This window comes from Eublepharis macularius, chromosome 4, assembly GCF_028583425.1.
Source record: "Eublepharis macularius isolate TG4126 chromosome 4, MPM_Emac_v1.0, whole genome shotgun sequence".
NCBI classification, from domain to species: domain Eukaryota; kingdom Metazoa; phylum Chordata; class Lepidosauria; order Squamata; family Eublepharidae; genus Eublepharis; species Eublepharis macularius.
This window is the reverse complement of record NC_072793.1, coordinates 113004866-113023630: the sequence shown is the minus strand read 5'-3', so window position 1 is coordinate 113023630 and position 18765 is coordinate 113004866. Positions and strand designations below refer to the sequence as shown.

The following is an 18765-nucleotide window of genomic DNA, read 5'->3' as shown; positions in this document are numbered from 1 at the left end:
ATGTGATTTTACTATGTGTGTTTTAATTTGTTAACTGCTTTGGTGGCCCTTAGGACAGCAGAAAGGCAGGAATGAATGAATGAATATACATGGGAGGAAATAATACTTAAGATATGTGGGCCCCAGGCCATCAATGTGTTTAAAGGACCAGGTACAGAGAAATATAGGAATTTTAAAGTTGCACCACTATACGAATTGTACATTCTATTATTGAACATGTTATTTCTCTGGTGAAATATATTGGACATAGAAGTAAAAGATTTTGTTTTGCTGAAATTGCATTTACTTTGTCAGTCTTCATTAGGAATTACAGCAGAAATGTGACTGCTTTGAGCCACAATAAAAGGCAGGATATGAATATTTTAATAATGAATAAATGGGTGATGCTGAATGTAGACAACTGTTATATCACAGAAAGATTGTGATTCTGTCTACACTAGAAATCTCTCTCTCTCTCTGTCTCACATGAATAGGTTTAGCTTGTAGTGGCTGTGATGTTCTCTGGATTACAGGAAATATAGGATATGGTGATCATTTATAGTTTGTAAGTATGGGAGGGGGTTACTTTAGTGGCTGAGCGAGTGAGCCAATGAAAGTATATGAGGAATGGAGTGTGTGAAAGTAATATATATTAAATATATTACTTTATATATATAGACAGAGAGTGTGGAAAAGTTTTGAGAGTATCAGTAGAGTCTAGGATACCCAAGTTTAAATATCTCTCTGCCATGGAAACTTGTTGGGTGACCTTGGACCAGTCACACATTATCAGCCTAACCTACTTCAGAGAGTTGTTGTGAAGATAAAATGAAGAATATTGAAAACTACTTTGGTTTCCTGTTGGGGAGAAAAGGGAAATATAAACAAAGTAACCAAATAAATAGTAATGTATAGAATTTTAAAACATCTTGTTCTACGTGTTTTGCAGAACTAGACAATTGCTGTTTTTTCCAGAGCTACTTTGTTACAAGGAATCTCTTACAAACACAGGATATTATTTTACAGTAATATACAGTAGACAAGGATATGTCCCTTGAATGCTCTACCAGGCAGTGATCTGGAGAGGTGGTGTATAAATGTTTGTTTGTTTGTTTATGTCATTTATAGCCACCTTTCTCACTGAGACTCAAGGCGGGTTACATAGTGTGAGATTAGTACAAATCCCCTCGGAGCTGATAAGACAGAACGCAGAGTGGTGGGCACCTGACTGAGGAGTAGCTGTCATAATCCCTCTCTACAAAAAAGGCAATAAAGATGACCCTAATAACTATAGACCAATCAGCTTGCTTAGTATAGTAAGCAAATTTTATGCAAAATATCTTTTATGGAAATTCAGAGATTGGCTGGAAAACGAATCCCATTTAACAGAAGAACAGGCTGGCTTTAGGGAGAGTTTTTCTACCTTAGATCAGTGTATGCTGTTAAACCATTTAATCATAAAATATTCCTCCAACTCAAGTGTGTCACTCTTTGCGGCTTTTTTGGACCTGAAATCAGCCTTTGATTCAGTTTCTAGTGTTATATTATCGGACAAACTAAGAGCAACAAGTATTGCTAGATGCTTACTATTTTTAATTCAGGCATTGTACAACCATACATCTATATGGGTAAGGTGCACCCCCCAAGGGCATCTTACAGACCCCATTAGAACTAAAGGGGGGTCAAATAAGGATGTCTTCTTGCACCCCTTCTTTAAAACTTTTATATTAATGACCTGGTAACACGCATAAATAAGCCTGAGTTTCATTCCCCAAGGCTAGGTGACAAACATATAGGGCTGTTCCTATACACAGATGATGCTGTCTTGCTCTCAAGGATTCCAATTGGATTTAGGAGAGCTATGAGTTATTTTGCCCAGCACTGTCAACAAATCAACTTAGAGGTCAACCATTCTAAAATGAAAGTAATGGCCTTTACAAAAAATAAGACCCCAAAACCTATTGGACTTCAAACTCCACTCCTATTGAACAAGTTTTGTGTTTGAAGTATTTGGGTATCCTCTTCAAGGCGAATAGTTCGAGAACTGTTAATATAAACTCTGTCGTCTTAGATGGCAAAAGGAGTTCGGGGGCAATTCAAAAATTCTATTGGCACAAAGGGGGTAAATGTCTGACAGTGACTCTTAGATTATTCAAGGCTAAATCCCTCTCCCAGCTTACCTATGGGGCTCCTATTAATGTCACCTCAAATCTAAGGAAGCTGGATACGGTTCAATCCAAATTCTTCAGAAAGATCCTACAAGTGCTGCATGGTGTCCCAAATGCACTTATTCGAATCGAAACTGGCATGATTATGGTAGAGGCAAGGTTGTGGATTGCAGTGATTCTGTACTGGCTAAAACTAGTATTTTTACCCAAAGGGCTGACAAGTCTAATAATTTTAGATCCCTTTGCCCCTCCATGGCTTAGGGCATTGGATAAGAAATTACCCCTATATGGTTTTTCAAAACAATATCTGTGCTCTATGGGTTATGAGAAAGCTAAGGATATAGTAAAACAGAGGATACTAGATATTGCAAGGCAACATGACTTAAACAGAATAGAGAAATGGCAAGTCCTTTTAGGGTAACTCCTATGCCTTATCTTTTCAACCTATCAAACCAGGATTATAGGAGAATTTTTACATTAATGCAATGGGATGTTCTTCCCTAAGCTGTCCTTGAGGGGAAGTTTAAAAAAATCCCTTATGAGGAAAGGATTTGCCCCTGCTGTGAGGAAGGGATAGAATCTTTAGAACATGTCATATTTGACTGCAAGGCGTACAGTAATCTTCGTGAATCTCTCCCTTTCTCCTTGACTTTACCCCTTACCCGTAGCCAAAGATTATGTACTCTGAGAAGTTTTCTTTCAGATAGGCACCCTAAGATCACTCAACAGGTGACCAGATTTGGATGGCTTGCTTTTAGGATCAAGAAAACCATAATGGCTATGCAAATGAATCTCTGATTTTATTGTACCATTAAGCATTTTAAATTTTATATTATTGTATTATGAATGATTTTATTAATGTATTGTGAATGATTTTATGATGTTTTATTTTCTCTTGTTGTACCCTCTATTGATGTTTTTAGTGCTGGCCATTGACCATGGATAAAAAACCTGTTACCTGTTACCATACTGTGAGATCAGTACAATCAGTATCAAAGACATTTCCATACAGTGTCAAGGACATTTCCATAGACAATGCTATAGGATAAATACAGTTTACACAGACATAGCATTAGCAAGGAGAGTTTGAGAATTGCTGAAACAGAACATAATCAATTCTAGGACTGAAATTATTTTTTTTTTTATAAATTTTTTATTTTCATAACTACAAGACACTACACCAGACTATCAAAAGGAAAGGGGAGAGGGAAGGGACAAAGGGGGGTGGAAAAAGAAAAGGGGGGGGAATGAACTACAAACACTAAACACTACACTTCAATGTTTCCCTTCATACTGTCATAATACAAAAATAGCTCCATAGAGTAATGATGGAGTGGTTAATCATACAGAGAATAAACATTTCAAATTCTGATTAAACTTTCCTCCCCCTTCTAGGTCCCGGACGCAATTCTCTCTGTGCAACTGCTGTTGCAATGCTCTCCTCCTCCTCCCCCCCCCTCCGGCTCCTCCTTTTCTTCGTTCTTGGTGCAGCAGAGTTCTGGGTTTTTATTCTCAAAATCCTTTAGTTGATCTTCTGATAATATCTTATAGGCCTGATCTTTATATCTGAACCATATTCCTTCCGGGAATAGCCATTTGTACTTTATTCCATGGTCCCTCAGAAGAGCTGCAAACTTTTTATATTTAAAACGCCGTTTCCGGACTAGAAATGGAACGTCCTTCAAAATCTTGACTTTCAAACCCATAAAGTCCAAATCCGCATTGTATGAGTTATATAGGATGGTGTCCCGAATCTTTTTAGATGAAAAGTCAATAATGATCTCACGAGGCAACTGTCGCTTTGTTGCATATTTTGAAGAAGCCCGACGGACCTCCAAAATGGCGCTTTTAACCTCTTCTTTAGTCGTCCTCGCGGGTGTCGCCAGTAGTTCCGAGACCAAATCCCACAGATCCTCATTTTCCTCCTCCTTCACGTTTTGGAGACGCAAAATTGTCTGCGTTTGTTCCACCTGTAGCCCGATCAGCTGGTTCTCCACCAACTTCAGCTCCTTTTTTGTAGCCTTCACAAGTGACGCACTTTCCAGAGCAGACTTTTCTGCCCCCCCCGCTGCTGCCTTAATGGTTTTCACCTCGCTTTCAATTAAGCCCACCCTTTGATCAGTTTCGTTCAGCTTGTCAACAAAGGGTTTTATGGCTTCCACCACCGCCCTGCGCACCAACTCTTCGAGCGACTCCCCCTTCAAAGTAGCCGAGATTGACTTACCGAGAGCGGGACTTTGCTTCTTTGCTGCCATTTTTTGGGGGGGGGGGACGCCAACAAAATTCTGGAACTCAACGAAGGGGAAGAGCGAGTCTTCTTCAGATCAACCTCTCCTTCACAAACGCTTGTAAAACAGAAGGGATTCGCTTGTTTACAGGCTTCCGCCTGTTTCTTTTACTTGCCGTTTCTCGTTGCCCGGCGGCACTCGAGGCGCCGCGCACATCTGCCGGCCTCCATAGGGACAAACGGGCAATTCCCCCCCCGCATTGATTTCGGGGAGTTCTTCCCGCCGCGTCCCGGACCCTGGCTCCCTCCCTGGGAGTCCTGGGGGCTAATCCTTGCGGATCAGCCGCCCGGTCAGGGTGCCCGGTCGTTTCCTCCCGGACCAGCCGAGAGGAGCGTCCGGCATGGCTGAGAAAACGAAACCGAATCAATTCTAGGACTGAAATTAGACAACATGAAGCACTGGTAGGAGTACAAATTTAAAAACAACAGATAATATGTAAGGCAACATAGTGGTGAAGTCTATGGTCCCTAAACCATTAGCGAAGCATCTGAGACCCTCTCCCTACACTACCGCCCTCCTATCTGAGTAAAAAGCTTTTTTGGGGTAATTTGGTTTTGCATCGTTTGTGGAAAGCCAGGAGAGTGATGTTTTATTTTCTCTTGTACCCTCTTGTTGTACCCTCCTGTTGTACCCTGGAGAGTGATGCTTATGATGTTTTATTTTCTCTTGTTATACCCTCTATTGATGTTTTTAGTGCTGGCCATTGACCATGAATAAAAAACCCGTTACCTGTTACCATACTGTGAGATCAGTACAATCAGTATCAAAGACATTTCCATACAGTGTCAAGGACATTTCCATAGACAATGCTATAGGATAAATACAGTTTACACAGACATAGCATTAGCAAGGAGAGTTTGAGAATTGCTGAAACAGAACATAATCAATTCTAGGACTGAAATTAGACAACATGAAGCACTGGTAGGAGTACAAATTTAAAAACAACAGATAATATGTAAGGCAACATAGTGGTGAAGTCTATGGTCCCTAAACCATTAGCGAAGCATCTGAGACCCTCTCCCTACACTACCGCCCTCCTATCTGAGTAAAAAGCTTTTTGGGGGTAATTCGGTTTTGCATCATTTGTGGAAAGCCAGGAGAGTGGCGGCTCTCCTGACCTCCTCAGGCAGGCCGTTCCATAGGGTAGAAGCCAGCACCAAGAAAGCCCGTGTACAGGATGCTGTTGATTTCACCCATGTGCAGGCTTGCACCTGCGAGAGACCCTGTTCAGATAAGCAAAGCTTCTGTTGAGGGACATAGGGAGGGAGACGGTCCCATAGGTATGCCAGACCAAGGCTATGAAGAGCTTTGTATGTAATAATCAATACCTTGAATTGAGCATGGTAACCGTTAGGTAGCCAGTGGAATGACTGCAGGCTTTTTTCTGGGAAAAGGGGTGGTGGAACTCACTGAGTACCATATGCATGTGCGCAAAGTGCACACTCTCAGGACCATTTGATGATGTCACTTCTGGGGAGTGATGTCATCATGCAGGCTGTGGCTGCCCCAGGAACATCCTTGTGTGCAACAAGGGACCAAATTCAGGCCCAAATCAGCCTGGAACGTGGCACTGCCATGCAAAAGAGCACTCCCCTGCCCGGCAGCAGCCTGATTCTGGCAGTTTTACGCCCGAATTGGGCCAAAACGGGCCCAAAATGGCCCAGATAGAGCCCAAATCAACCTGGAATGTGGCACTGCCATGCCGAAGAACCCTCCACCACTGGGCAGCAGCCCGATCCTGGCCACTTCAGGACTGAATTGGGCCCAAATGGGCCCAAACTGGCTGAAACTGGCCCCAAACAGTCTGGATTGGGCCCAAATGGGCCTTGAATGGGTTGCTGCCATGAGGGGGAACCCTCCCCCACCCAGCATCGGACTGATCTGGCTGTTACAGGCCCAAAATGACCAAAATGGGCCCGAAACAGCCTGGACTGGGCCAAAATCATCCTGGAACAGGCCTCTGTCATGAGGGGGAACCCTCCCTCATACAGGAGTGGCCCGATCCTGGACTTTTCGGGCCTAAAACTCTACGTTTTGGGCCCAAAATGGCCAAAACGGGCTCAAAACAGTCAGGATTGGGCCTAAAACGGCCTGGATTGGGTCCTAATTGGCCTGGAAAAGGCTACTGCTATGTGGGGGAACCCTCTCCCACCCAGCAGCAGCCCGATCCTGGCCATTTGGGGGCCCAATATGGCTGAAACGGGCCCCAAATGGTCCTGATTGGGCCCTGATCTGCCTGGAATGGGCTATTGCCACATGGGGAACCCTCCCCTACCTGGCAGAGGTCCAATCCTGGCCATTTCAGCCAGTTTGGGACAAAACGGGCCAAAAATGGTTAAAAGGGCCAAATACCCATCAATCTCGTGGGTATTTTAAACAGGTGCCAGAATGTAGTTCCTCTGTGTTCTGGCTGAAAAAAAGCCCTGAGTGACTGTGGGATGGGAGTGATGTTCATGCTCCTGCTCACTCTTGCTAACAGTTGAGCTGCAGCATTTTGCACCAATTGGAGCCTCCTAGTTAACTTAGATGGGAGACCAGTGTATAGTGCAGTTAACTTAGATGGGAGACCAGTGTATAGTGCAGTTAACTTAGATGGGAGACCAATGTATAGTGCATTACAGTAGTCAAGTTTTGATGTTACCAAGGTATGGATCCAGGTGGCCAGGTCGACTGTGTCAAGGTAAGAAGCCATCTTCTAGGCTAGAGTGAGATTGTAGTAAGCATTTTTTTCAGTTGCTAATTTGTTTTTCTAGTGGTAGCACTGGATCCAATATAACCCCTAGCCTCTTAACCAAGTCTGCAATGGTCAGATGAACTCCATCAAAAGTGGGAAGTACAATGTTTTTCAAAATCTGTGCGCTTCCGACAAGCATCACTTCAGTCTTGTCTGGGTTCAGTTTCAATTTGTTATTTTTCAGCTATTTCACCATGGCTGCCAAGCAGCAATCTAAGATTTCTGCTGCATCCTGTGGGGACCTGGATAGCGAGATACAGAGCTGGGTGTCATCTGCATATTGATGACACCCCACTCCATAACTGCGAATGAGTTCTCCTAAAGGTTTTACGTAGAGGTTGAATAACATGGGAGATTCTCTGTTCCATGAGAAATGATTTAAACCAGTCCAGGGCACATCCTTTGATGCTCACTTCTGTTTCTAAATGCCTCAACACGATGGTATGGTCTACTGTGTCAAAGGCTGCAGATAGATCTAGGAGGAGCAATAAGGAGGCATGGCCTTTGTCTATATTCAGACGGAGACCATCCACTAATGTTACTAATGCTGTCTCTGTCCCATGCCCTGGTCTGAATCCTGACTGGAAAGGGTCAAGAGCGCTAGAGTTTTCCAAGATGATCTGGAGTTGGTCAGCTACTGCTCTCTCAGTCTCTTTGCCCAGAAAGGGCAGATTAGAGAATGGATGATAATTGGCCACATCAGTTTTGTCTAGGGATGTTTTTTTTTTAAAATTAATAGGTGGATAATTGCCTGTTTGAGTGGAACAGTTTGTGATCCTAATGTGAAAATGAGGTGAATGTGGATATTTGATTTGCCTGAAAGTTGCTGAAATAGTCAAGGAATAGAAGAAAGATTAGTAAGGGGGAAAATAGATTGATATTTGTTTAGGTGCAGCAATATTGACTTCAGTTCTGAGACTCTATATGGCCCAGCCATATATATAAAAGATTGCAAAGTCCAGCAAACATGGACAAGCGCTGGCCTCTTATATGATTATCTGAAAGAGCAGAATAGCATATTCTGCTCTTTCAGAGCGGATCTCCAGTTATTCAACATCTTTCTTTCTTTCTTTCTTTCTTTCTTTCTTTCTTTCTTTCTTTCTTTCTTCTTTCTTTCTTTCTTTCTTTCTTTCTTTCTTTCTTTCTTTCTTTCTTTCTTTCTTTCTTTCTTTCTTTCTTTCTTTCTTTCTTTCTTTCTTTCTTTCTTTCTTTCTTTCTTTCACATTGAGCATAGTTGAAAATGCTGCAATAAGCATAACCTAAAAATTTGTTTTCAACATGCCAACTTTTGCCCAATAGAAAGGATATCCATATGAGGTCATATGGTTTGGGGGAAGGGAACATCAAGTGGCAGCATTAAACTGACCACTTGGGCAGTTTCAAATTGGTGAACACTAAATCAGTACCAGGGATGTGAAAGCAGCATTCATTTTCTGGCAGATCTTCCATTTCATTGCAGTGATGTATATATGCTTTGACTAACGCACTAAATATATATAGGATGATAGAAAGTCTCAGTAAAATATTCTCAGTACGATCCATTAAAGGCAGGCGGGGATGTCATTTCCTAACTTGAGTAGAGGCAATAGCATCTTCAGCTACGTTTCTTTTCTTTTCTGTTATTTTCTTTCTGAGGGGCAGGATGAAAAGATAACAAAATCCCACAGCCTGCTGCAATAGCTGTTTAAGAATGGAACGGAAATCTCTATTCTGAGTAGCTTTTATACAGAGTGGTTATGAGTTTCAGTTTGTAGCCATTACTGGTTTAGCTCAGAGTTTCCCCTCAAATCAACCTAAGTACACACAGAACATGAGGTGGCTCTGGGTAAGCCAGAGTTCAGCAGCTCTGAATTGTAAATGGTACTGGAGTTGTCACTGAAACTTACATTGACTGTTTTGTAGTGCTGTCTGGATCAATCACAACCATGCTGCACCCAGTCTGAGCAAAAGGAAGCTTAGTGTGCCTTCTTCAAGCTCAAATTTCCAGTTTTCACATCTTGGGGCTCTGGTTCCTTTGCAGTTTAGTTTCTTACTGCCTTAGGATGGGGAATTCTTCCATTAGACTTTGACACTGGCTGCCTGCAACCTACATTGTATTGCTACATATTGTATGCTGTTTAACCTCAGTGAGAGTCCTAAGCTGCTTCTGTTCAAAGAATTTTCTTTGGGCAATCAGAAAGGGCTGTGAGCTGGATGCCCTCTTTCCTTTCTTCTCTATGTGCAGCAGTTCTGAATTTTGGTGGAAAAATACATTGAACGGATGAGTAAGCACAAAAGTCTATGATGAGAATAAATCCATATTTTGTGGGTTGAAAGGATCATGCTAGTTCATTGAGCATTCATTGTTCATTGTTCAGGCTGACTTTTAACATCTATTTGTTGTTAAAATTCCAGATTTGGAATCTGTAAAGATGTTATGCAAATTAGTGATATTTGCATATGTATACTTTGCATTGCTTGTACTGATTTCTTGGGTTTTATTTATTTGTTTATTGCTGCTTTGGGGCAATGTACAGTTGAGACATCTGGGGAGGCAGCAGAGGGTAGGCATTCTATAGAGCTTTCCAAATTTGAGGTTAATTCTTAAGTATGCCATAGATAACCAGTGTCACCACCTCTGTGCCTTAATGATAATTCATATCAAATGGAGAAAATAGTATTTGTGAAGAGAGAGCAAAAAAAATAGGTGGCGAAGTGAAATGGCATCCATTTGGGCAGTTTTTAAAAACCAAATGAAGTTGCCTCCATGAATTGCAGACTTTATGGTCTGACTTTGCTCAAATGGAAGTGGTGTGTGGCCATGGTATGACTTTTACTTTTAATGATTAACCCGGCTGCTCTGTAACAGTAGAGTGCTGGTAGAAGACATTAGCAGGGCCTTTGCACTGTGTGCCTATGGCCCAGGTATAGATGACTTGAGTTGTAATTGGACACAATTACTCGATACTCTCCTGGTAGGTCAGACAATGAATCAAAGTGGCTCAACTTTGCAGGCAAAGGCCCAGGACATGGATTACCAGTGCCACCCTAAGCGGAACTGTACCCTCCTAAACCCATTGATTTTGATGGATTTAGCATAACTGCTTAGGATAGCCAAGTAGGAAGGCTGGACCTTGGCATGGCTCTTCAGTGCAAAAGCATCTAGAATTTCCTGATCACATATTTGTATCTTTCAGAAATATTCCTCATTTCAGTTTTCTTTCTTTCAGTTGTGTTGGTGTAGAAGAAGATGAGGCACCAGATATTGACATCTACCATTGTCCGAATTGTGAAAAAACCCATGGAAAATCAACTTGTAAGTATAATTTGTTGATTTGTTCTTAGTCATTCTGTCATGCTCTATAACTGAATTCTTCTAGCTTACCATTAGACGCTAGAGATGGGCACGAATTGAAACATGAATCAATTTTGCGATTCATGTATCGCAAAAACATGTTTCATGGGGCTGTGTTTTTCATGAAATCCATGACTTTTGGGGCCGATTCATTCAATTCATGAATGCTTCATGGTGCTAGACAGGCTGGCACCAATCCATTGATTCCCTAGGCCCAGAATGTCTGCAGACTTTTTGTTGCTGTGGAAACCCCAGTCTTAGCCCACATAACCTTGATAGGCAGCTCTCCCTACCAACCTGAGAGTTCCCATTCTATGAGAGCAACGAGAAGGGGGGAGATGGGCCTTCTGTAGCCAAGGGAACACCAATCTCATTCCTCCAAACCCTGTTAGGCAGGTCTGTCTGCCAACCAGAGAGCTCCTGTTCTACTCTATATGACTATTTCTAAGGCATAGCTCTGTGCCTCCTGCTTTTAGTTCCAGTAGACAAAAGGAGAGGGAGCAGCTGTTGCTTGGATTTGGAGTGAGAGATAGTGAATTTGGGAGCTTTGGGCTGGATTTGCTGCTGCTTCAAAAGAGCATAAAAAGCCTCTTTCTTATTTTCTGCTCTTGTCCTTGCTGGGAAGGTTGTTGGGTGAGGGTGCCTTTTTTCCTCCACCCCACCCCACCCCAGTCTCAGGGAATTGCCTGGCTCTTGGGCCTAGCTTGACAGAGGACACACCCCACCCCTGAGCCTGTGGCACCCGGGGAAACAGAAGAGAGGCGGTCTCCCAGTCAACGTATTGCAATCTTCATCAAACATGGAGGGTGGCTGGAGGAGAGCCTGCTGAAGTCTTTCTGCGAGTTTGGCATCTCTGGGCATGAAGGGGGCTGTTGTAGGGCCCTAGAATCTGATGAATCATGAACCTAACAAATTGTTTTGTGGAACAGGACAATTTTGTGAAAGTTCGTGGTTTGTGGAACATGGAACATGATGAACCACGAAACTCAGGTTTTGTTTCTTTCGTGTTTTTTTGCCCATCTCTATTAGACACTACTAAAAAGCAAATTTCACTGAAATAAATAAATCCATATAATCTCTGCATGACCAGCAGGTTTCTGGAGAGGCAGCATATACATTTCCTGAATGAATATATATATATATATATATATATATATATATATATATATATATATATATATATATATATATATATATATATATATATATATATATATATATATATATATATATATATATATATATGTCGTTAAAAACTTTCACCTCTAATAACTGATTCAAACATACATGTCCATTATTTGATTACTGTAATATCAAGTTATGAGAGAACAGATATAGATACAACATTGCTGGTAGAACACAGTTCAAATGTCAGTGTTTGTCATTAGAATCAGTCTATACATCCAGCTACCAGTCATCAGGTGTGTAGCAGCAGACTAACTTATACACGTGTTTGAAACTGTATGTACTCACTTGGGATTGAACACCATTAAACTCAGTAAACATGCCTAGGATGAGCCTGTAATCCAAAGCACATTTACTCAAAATCAATGGGATGTACTTCTGAGTAAACGTAGTTTGGCTCATGATTGGAAATATAGCACAGAGAAGTTGATGTTGCTGTAATGCATGAGGCTATGCTAAGACAAACAGTACAAATATGATGAAAGGTCTACACGGTATATTTAGAAACCAAAAACATTCAGCTCTTAGAGAAAAATGCATATCAGGAGTGAGTCACGTAAGTCATATATAAATGGAATAATTTTCCAATTGAATAACTTATCTGGAAGAGGAGCAATATAGCAGAAAACTATCTTTGTCAGAAATGACCTCCCTGTAGTAGATAAAATGTTGATTTCTTCTGGGTCCTAGGCTAAGATTCTTCTATAAAAACACAGCAAAAGTATTATGGTATTTAATTTCTCATGGTTTAGAAATTAAAGATCAAAGGAACAAATGACTAAAAGTGAATGGACAATTGTGGTAGAAATTAATCACCAGAATCTAAATTTAAAAGCAAAGGTGTCACCATGTCAGAATATTTTATGTGGGATGTTTGTTTTTTTAGAAAAGTTGAGATTTTACCTGTCCACAAAACCTAAATCAAGTGTGGCAGGAGGGATGTCACAGCATGTTCTGGAATTTTAAAACCAGGCACATTTCAGAAGAATGCTATATTTTAAGTCATTAAAGACCCTCTCCCCATGAAGGAGGACATTTCAGTGCTCAAATTAAGACAGTATCAACTTTATTAAGATGATGACAAGTATAATACACAAATTATTATGACAAGTATGTTTTGGGGGGAAATCCAATATTGAATGCCTTAAGCACATTTTGGCTTCTCTTTCCTCAACAAAATCTGGTTGCAACAATATGTTGCACAAAGTCAAGTATTTTCCAGGATTGTAGACCAAAAAAAGAAAGAAAGAAAAAAGAGTGTTATGCTGAAAAATTCACAATGACTATAATATTCATGTAAACATATGTTGTTGCAGCCAGGCATGTTGGTGAGAGCTAGGCTTACATCATATGGCACACTTGCAGTTTCATCAGCTTTTTCATGCAAAATCCTACCAGAAATGCAAAACTGCAGACAACGAGAAAAAGTATGAAGCTATTCAAGAATGTCTGTATCCAAGAACTTGTCCTATCACATGTGTTACTGGGATACAGGCTTTAAAATGTAACAAGGAAAATATCTGCATCCATGCTGCACTGCGTCTGAGCCCTGCAAAAAGTCCACCTTCCAAGGCAGCCATTTTCTCCAGGGAAATTGATCTCTGATGCCTGGAGATCAGTTGTAATTCCAGGAAATCACCAGCCACCACCTGGTGGCTGGCAACCCTGCAGTATCCTCCTGCTGGAACTAATTCTGTTCTTTTTGACCAGGAGAGTTTTCACATTTTCTTTGTCACTTTGCTATTATATAGTAATCTGTGACATAACGGCATGTGAGCAAGTGCAATGGATCTGCAGTTTTTTACTAACATTTGAGAGTGCAGTGTTTAGATGTTTAGCCAGTATGTGAGGCTTTCCTCTATTCCCTTCTCCTTTAGTGATAGTTCTAATTCTGTATTCTCTTTGTAACTTCTCCTTGTATGAGTCCTATGGGGCTTAGGAAGCAAACTTTCACACAATTTAAGTTAAGAAGAAATTTTTTTTAATAAACCTTTTAACAATTTATGCAATACAACTTTTTTTTAAACTAAACCAACAATGTTTTTGAAAAGGGTATGCAGTTCAACTTAGTGGAATCAGACAAGTGATAAAGAGTCCTTTTTCACTATCCTTCCAATTTAAAGCAACTGGAGCCCAGGCTTCTCTCCTCTTCTTGGGGAATTACAGCTCTGCAAAAATAATACAATCCCAGTAACATCAACTAAACACAATACACATCCACCACTTTAAGTCATATTGATCACATACAACATTTGATTACCTTATTCAAGGTGATAAGAGCATATAATTTATTATTCAGCTCCCCAGCAACCAGCCTCCTTCCTCAGCTGCCTGGCTGTAGCTACTGACTCCACCCTACTGAGCTAAACCAATAACCTCATAGGGGTTACACATTGGTATTGATATAGTTATTTGTGGTATACTTGCTTCTTGAATGCCAGAATGAGTACAGTGGCTAGTGTGTCAGAGGAGACTCAGGTCTGAATCCCTACTCTTCCTTGAAAGGTTGCTGAGTGACCTTGGGCCAGCCCTGCTCTCTCAGCCTAACCTTCTTCACAGGGTTGTTGTGAGGATAAAGTGGAGGAGAATGATGCAAGCTGCTTTGGGTCCCCATTGAGGAAAAAGCTAGGGTATAAATTAAAGAATAATAAATAAATAAATAAATAAATCGTGTGTTATATTGAGTGTACACATTAATAGTCAGCTTGTTTTTCTCTATGTGTGTCAATCCATGCTGAGAACTTAACCTGGCCTTGTAGTTATGGGAGACTTCAACTTGCCTGATGTGTGCTGGGCGACCAACTCTGCTATGTTTCCAGGGTCACACAACTTTCTGACCTGCCTGGCTGACACATTCCTTTCTCGAAGGGTGAAGGAAGAGACAAGGGACTTGGCTGTAATGGACTTGATATTAAACAAAAAGAAAGAGTTGGTTGACAAGCTAAAGGTGGTGGGAAACTTAAGGACAAGTGATCACATCCTCCTAGAATTTTTTTTACTGTGTGTAGCCAAATGGGCATGTTAGATTTTAGTGGGGCAAACTTTAATAAACTTAAAGATGTGATGAGAGGTATTCCATGGACAAGAATGCTGGAAGGGAAAGGAGCAAGTAAAGGGTGGACTCCCCTAAAAGAGGAGCTCTTGAAGGCTCAAACTATTACCATTCTAGCAAAACAGAAATGCGGCAGAGGATTTAAGAAGCCAATGTGGATGAACAGAGAGTTCTGTGATGATCTAAGGAAGAAAAAGGAGATGTTCAAGAAATGGAGCGGATGAAGTACATCTAAACAAGAGTATCTAGGGGTAGGTAGAGATGGGCAGAAACAGCAATACGAACTAAAAAAAAGCCACGATCAGCCCAATCAGCTGTTCGCGAACAAGCTGTTCATGAGGCCCCATTCTAAACGAACAGGTGGTCATTGCAAGACTCGTTTGTTGCTGTTCGTCAAGCCAGACAATCTGGCACCTGCAATCAATTCCCTTGGCAACCGGAGGCAGGGACTGCCTGAACTCTGTCTGAACTCCTGCTGTTGCCCTGGAAACCCCAATCTAAGCCCAATTTAGCTTGATAGGCAGGTCTTCCTTTCAAGTGTGGAGCTCCAAATTTGTTACAAGGAAGCAAAGAGCAGGGGGGCTCCCAGCTCTGGTTTTGCAAAAAAGTGGAGAGGGAGAGAGAGTTGTTGGCATTTTGAGAGAGAGACAGGAAGAATACATTGGAGCTTGAATTTTCTTTGTGTGTGGTGGGATAGGGATCTACTTCTTCAAGTTCCAGGGCTGCTGCCAGGCTCTGGGCCAAGCTATTATTTATTACTGGTACCTTTCCTCTGCCTGCTCAGGTAAGGTTTCTGGGAGTGGTGCGGTAAGGATCTACCCCTTCAGGTTCCAGGGCTGCTTCCAGGCTCTGGGGCCAAGCTATTATTTATTATTGGTACATTTCCTGCTGCCTGCTCAGGTCATGTTTCTGGGAGTGGTGTGGTAGGGATCTTGATGGCTGGAGAAGAGCCTGCTGGCCCCCACGAACAATGAACAATGAACATGTTCATGAACAGGTCATGCTAGTCAATGTTCATTGTTCGTTGTTCGTGGATGGCAATGAACAACAAACACCATGTTTGTTTGCTTTTTCTGTTTGTGCCCATGTCTAGGGGTAGGTAGGCTCTGTAGGGCAGCTGTAAGAGAGGCCAAAGCTCAGAAAGATCTGAGTCTGGCCAGGGGGGCTCACCACAACAAAAAGACAGTCTTCAGATACATGACTGGAAGAGAGCAAATGTCATCCCAATCTTCAAGAAAGGGAAAAAGGATGATCCTGGGAACTACAGACGAGTCAGCCTGACATCTGTTCCAGGGAAGATACTGGAGCAGATACTAAAGGCAACAATCTGCAAGCATGTGATGGACAACATGGTGATATGGGGAAGTCAGCATGGATTTGTCCCCAACACATCCTATCAGACCAACCTCATCTCCTTCTGTGACCAAATGACAGGCTTACTGTGTCAGAACTGTGGCTAGATAATGTCCTTACTCCAGAGCACCTTCTGCAATCAGACAACAGTCCATTGTTTCCAAAAGGCTTTTACTGGAAAAATAGTTCATTATAGTCCACTAGCCTGAATGCAATATTCAGGATGGTACATATGCATTGTTACCAATGACTAGCAAAGCATGAGGTACAAAGTAACAGATCACAGAAGGCCCAACCTCCCCCCATAGTTCTCAAAACATCCCCTTTGAAGTCAGGATAGCGAAAGTTCCCAAGGCCGGTTCTGGGTGGAACGTCGGTAGCCAAAACAATCCTCTTCTGTGAGATAGCTGCCTGGGAACCTTGGCACCTGTGGAGAAAGCACTTAAACACTGAAAGGATTAAAGATGGAGTCGGTTAAGCGAAGCAGCACAATACAGCATTCTGAACCTGACATTCTGCCCCCTCTAAGATGCTCCCCCCCCCGGTTTATGTGGATAACGAGAGTGAAATGCTTTAACCAGTCTAGGAGCATGGACATGTACAGAATTCACCCACTCATCGAACCCAGAGTCAAAGTCCTTCCATCTGATGAGATAAAACAACTGATTACGTTTTACTTTAGAGTCTAATATTTGTTGAACTTCATAGTGGGTTTGATCATCAATTAACGTAGGAATGGGAGGAGCACGGGTGTGCCACTGGTCTGCAGGAGGGGCCTTTTTCAGTAAACTGACATGGAAGGTATTATGTACGTGGCGTAGATTCTTTGGTAAGTCCAGGGCCACAGTCACTTTGTTGATTACTTTGCGAACAGGAAAAGGCCCCAGGTACTTTAATGCGAGCTTGCGGCTGGTTTGAGTTACTTTCAGATTCTTTGTAGAAAGGTAAACAAGATCACCAGGTTGTAATTCCCATTCCGCCACACGGTGGCGGTCGGCGTATTTTTTGTAATCCTGTTTGGCTTTGGTGAGGTGTTTTCTGATTTGAGTCCATTGTTGAGCTGCCTCCCCCCACCACTCGGAGACATCCTTGGAAACTGCAATAGGAGGGGGGAGCGCTTCAAACGGGAACGGCTTGAAGTGGAAGCCATAGACGACTTTGAAGGGAGTTTCCCCCGTGGAAACGTGTACGCTGTTATTATATGAAAACTCTGCCAAGGGGAGCAAGTCAAACCAATTATCTTGTTGGAAATTAATGTAACATCGCAGAAATTGCTCTAGTATCTGATTAGTTTTTTCCGACTGTCCGTCTGTTTCCGGGTGATGGCTTGAACTCAAACCTTGTTCAATGCCCAGCAGTTGTAAAAGCTCCCGCCAGAAGTTGGCAACGAATTGTCCGCTGCGATCCGAGATCACCTTGGATGGAAAAGAATGTATTTTTACAATGTTTTTTAGGAAGATGTCAGCTAGTTTTCTAGCAGAGGGAATTGTGGTGCAAGGTATAAAATGAGCTTGCTTGGAGAACAAATCAACCACGACCAAAATACAGTTATGCCCCTTTGAGGGGGGTAAGTCAGTGATAAAGTCCATAGAGATTATTTCCCACGGTCTATTTGGTGTTTCTAACGGCTGTAAAAGTCCTGGAAGTTTGCCTTTTCGGGATTTGGCACTGAGACAAACGGGGCAGGACGCTACATATTGGGAGATGTCTTTGCGCATGCCCGGCCACCAAAATTGGCGTTGGACTAGGTGAAGCGTCTTTAAGTACCCATAGTGCCCCGCAGTGGGAGCATCATGACAGTGTTGCAAAACTTCTTTTCTCATACTCTTGGGTACATAGAAGCGATCTCCCCAAAGCCATTCCCCTTGGTCTGAACATTGCAATTTGTCTTTGGGCACGTCCCCCCCTTCTTTCTCCACTTCAGCTTTTAATTTTTGTCTCCACCCTTGATCGGGTGGATGGGAGAGGGTTGTGCGGCTGCGTGTGGTCACCACGCCCCCTAATTGCGTAGGCGAAAAGACTGTATCGATTGTCTCCTCCCTTTTGCTTTTGTGTTGGGGCATGCGTGATAGAGCGTCGGCCAAGAAGTTGGTTTTGCCTGGGAGAAAATTTAAAGTGAAATCGAACTTGGAGAAATATTCCGCCCATCGTAATTGCTTGGCGTTTAACCTGCGAGGGCTGTGTAGGGCCTCTAGATTTTTATGGTCCATCCAGACCTTGAACGGATGACGGGCCCCTTCTAGCCAATGTCTCCAGGTAGTGAGAGCCGCTTTTACAGCAAAGGCCTCTTTTTCCCAAACATTCCAATTTCTTTCTGCTTCTGAAAACTTCCTGGAGAGGAAAGCGCAGGGTCTGAGCTTATCATCCGCCCCCCGCTGTAGCAACACCCCCCCAATTGCAGTGTCGCTGGCGTCGACCTGCACTATGAAGGGGCGATTTTCATCGGGGTGCTGCAGGATGGGTTCTGAAACAAACTGCGTTTTGAGGTGATGGAACGCTGTTTGGCATTCAGGCGTCCAGGACAATTTTGCACTCGTTTTTTTGGCTTGGTCCCCCTTGTCTTTGGTTTTTAACAGTTCGGTTAGGGGGAGTGTGATTTGAGCGAAGTTCGCTATGAACTCTCTATAGAAGTTGGCAAAACCCAAGAAGGATTGTAATTCTTTGCGGGTCGC

General features: G+C 42.4%; 1 protein-coding gene across 1 annotated transcript in view; it reads left to right on the top strand.

Annotated features, from left to right (window-relative positions):
* PHF2 (PHD finger protein 2) overlaps nucleotides 1-18765 on the top strand; it is a 230813-nt gene that overhangs the window by 95548 nt on the left and 116500 nt on the right. The window contains exon 2 of the mRNA XM_054977343.1: nucleotides 10379-10464. Coding sequence (XP_054833318.1) covers nucleotides 10379-10464 — 86 coding nt within the window. The remainder of the gene's footprint in view (nucleotides 1-10378; nucleotides 10465-18765) is intronic.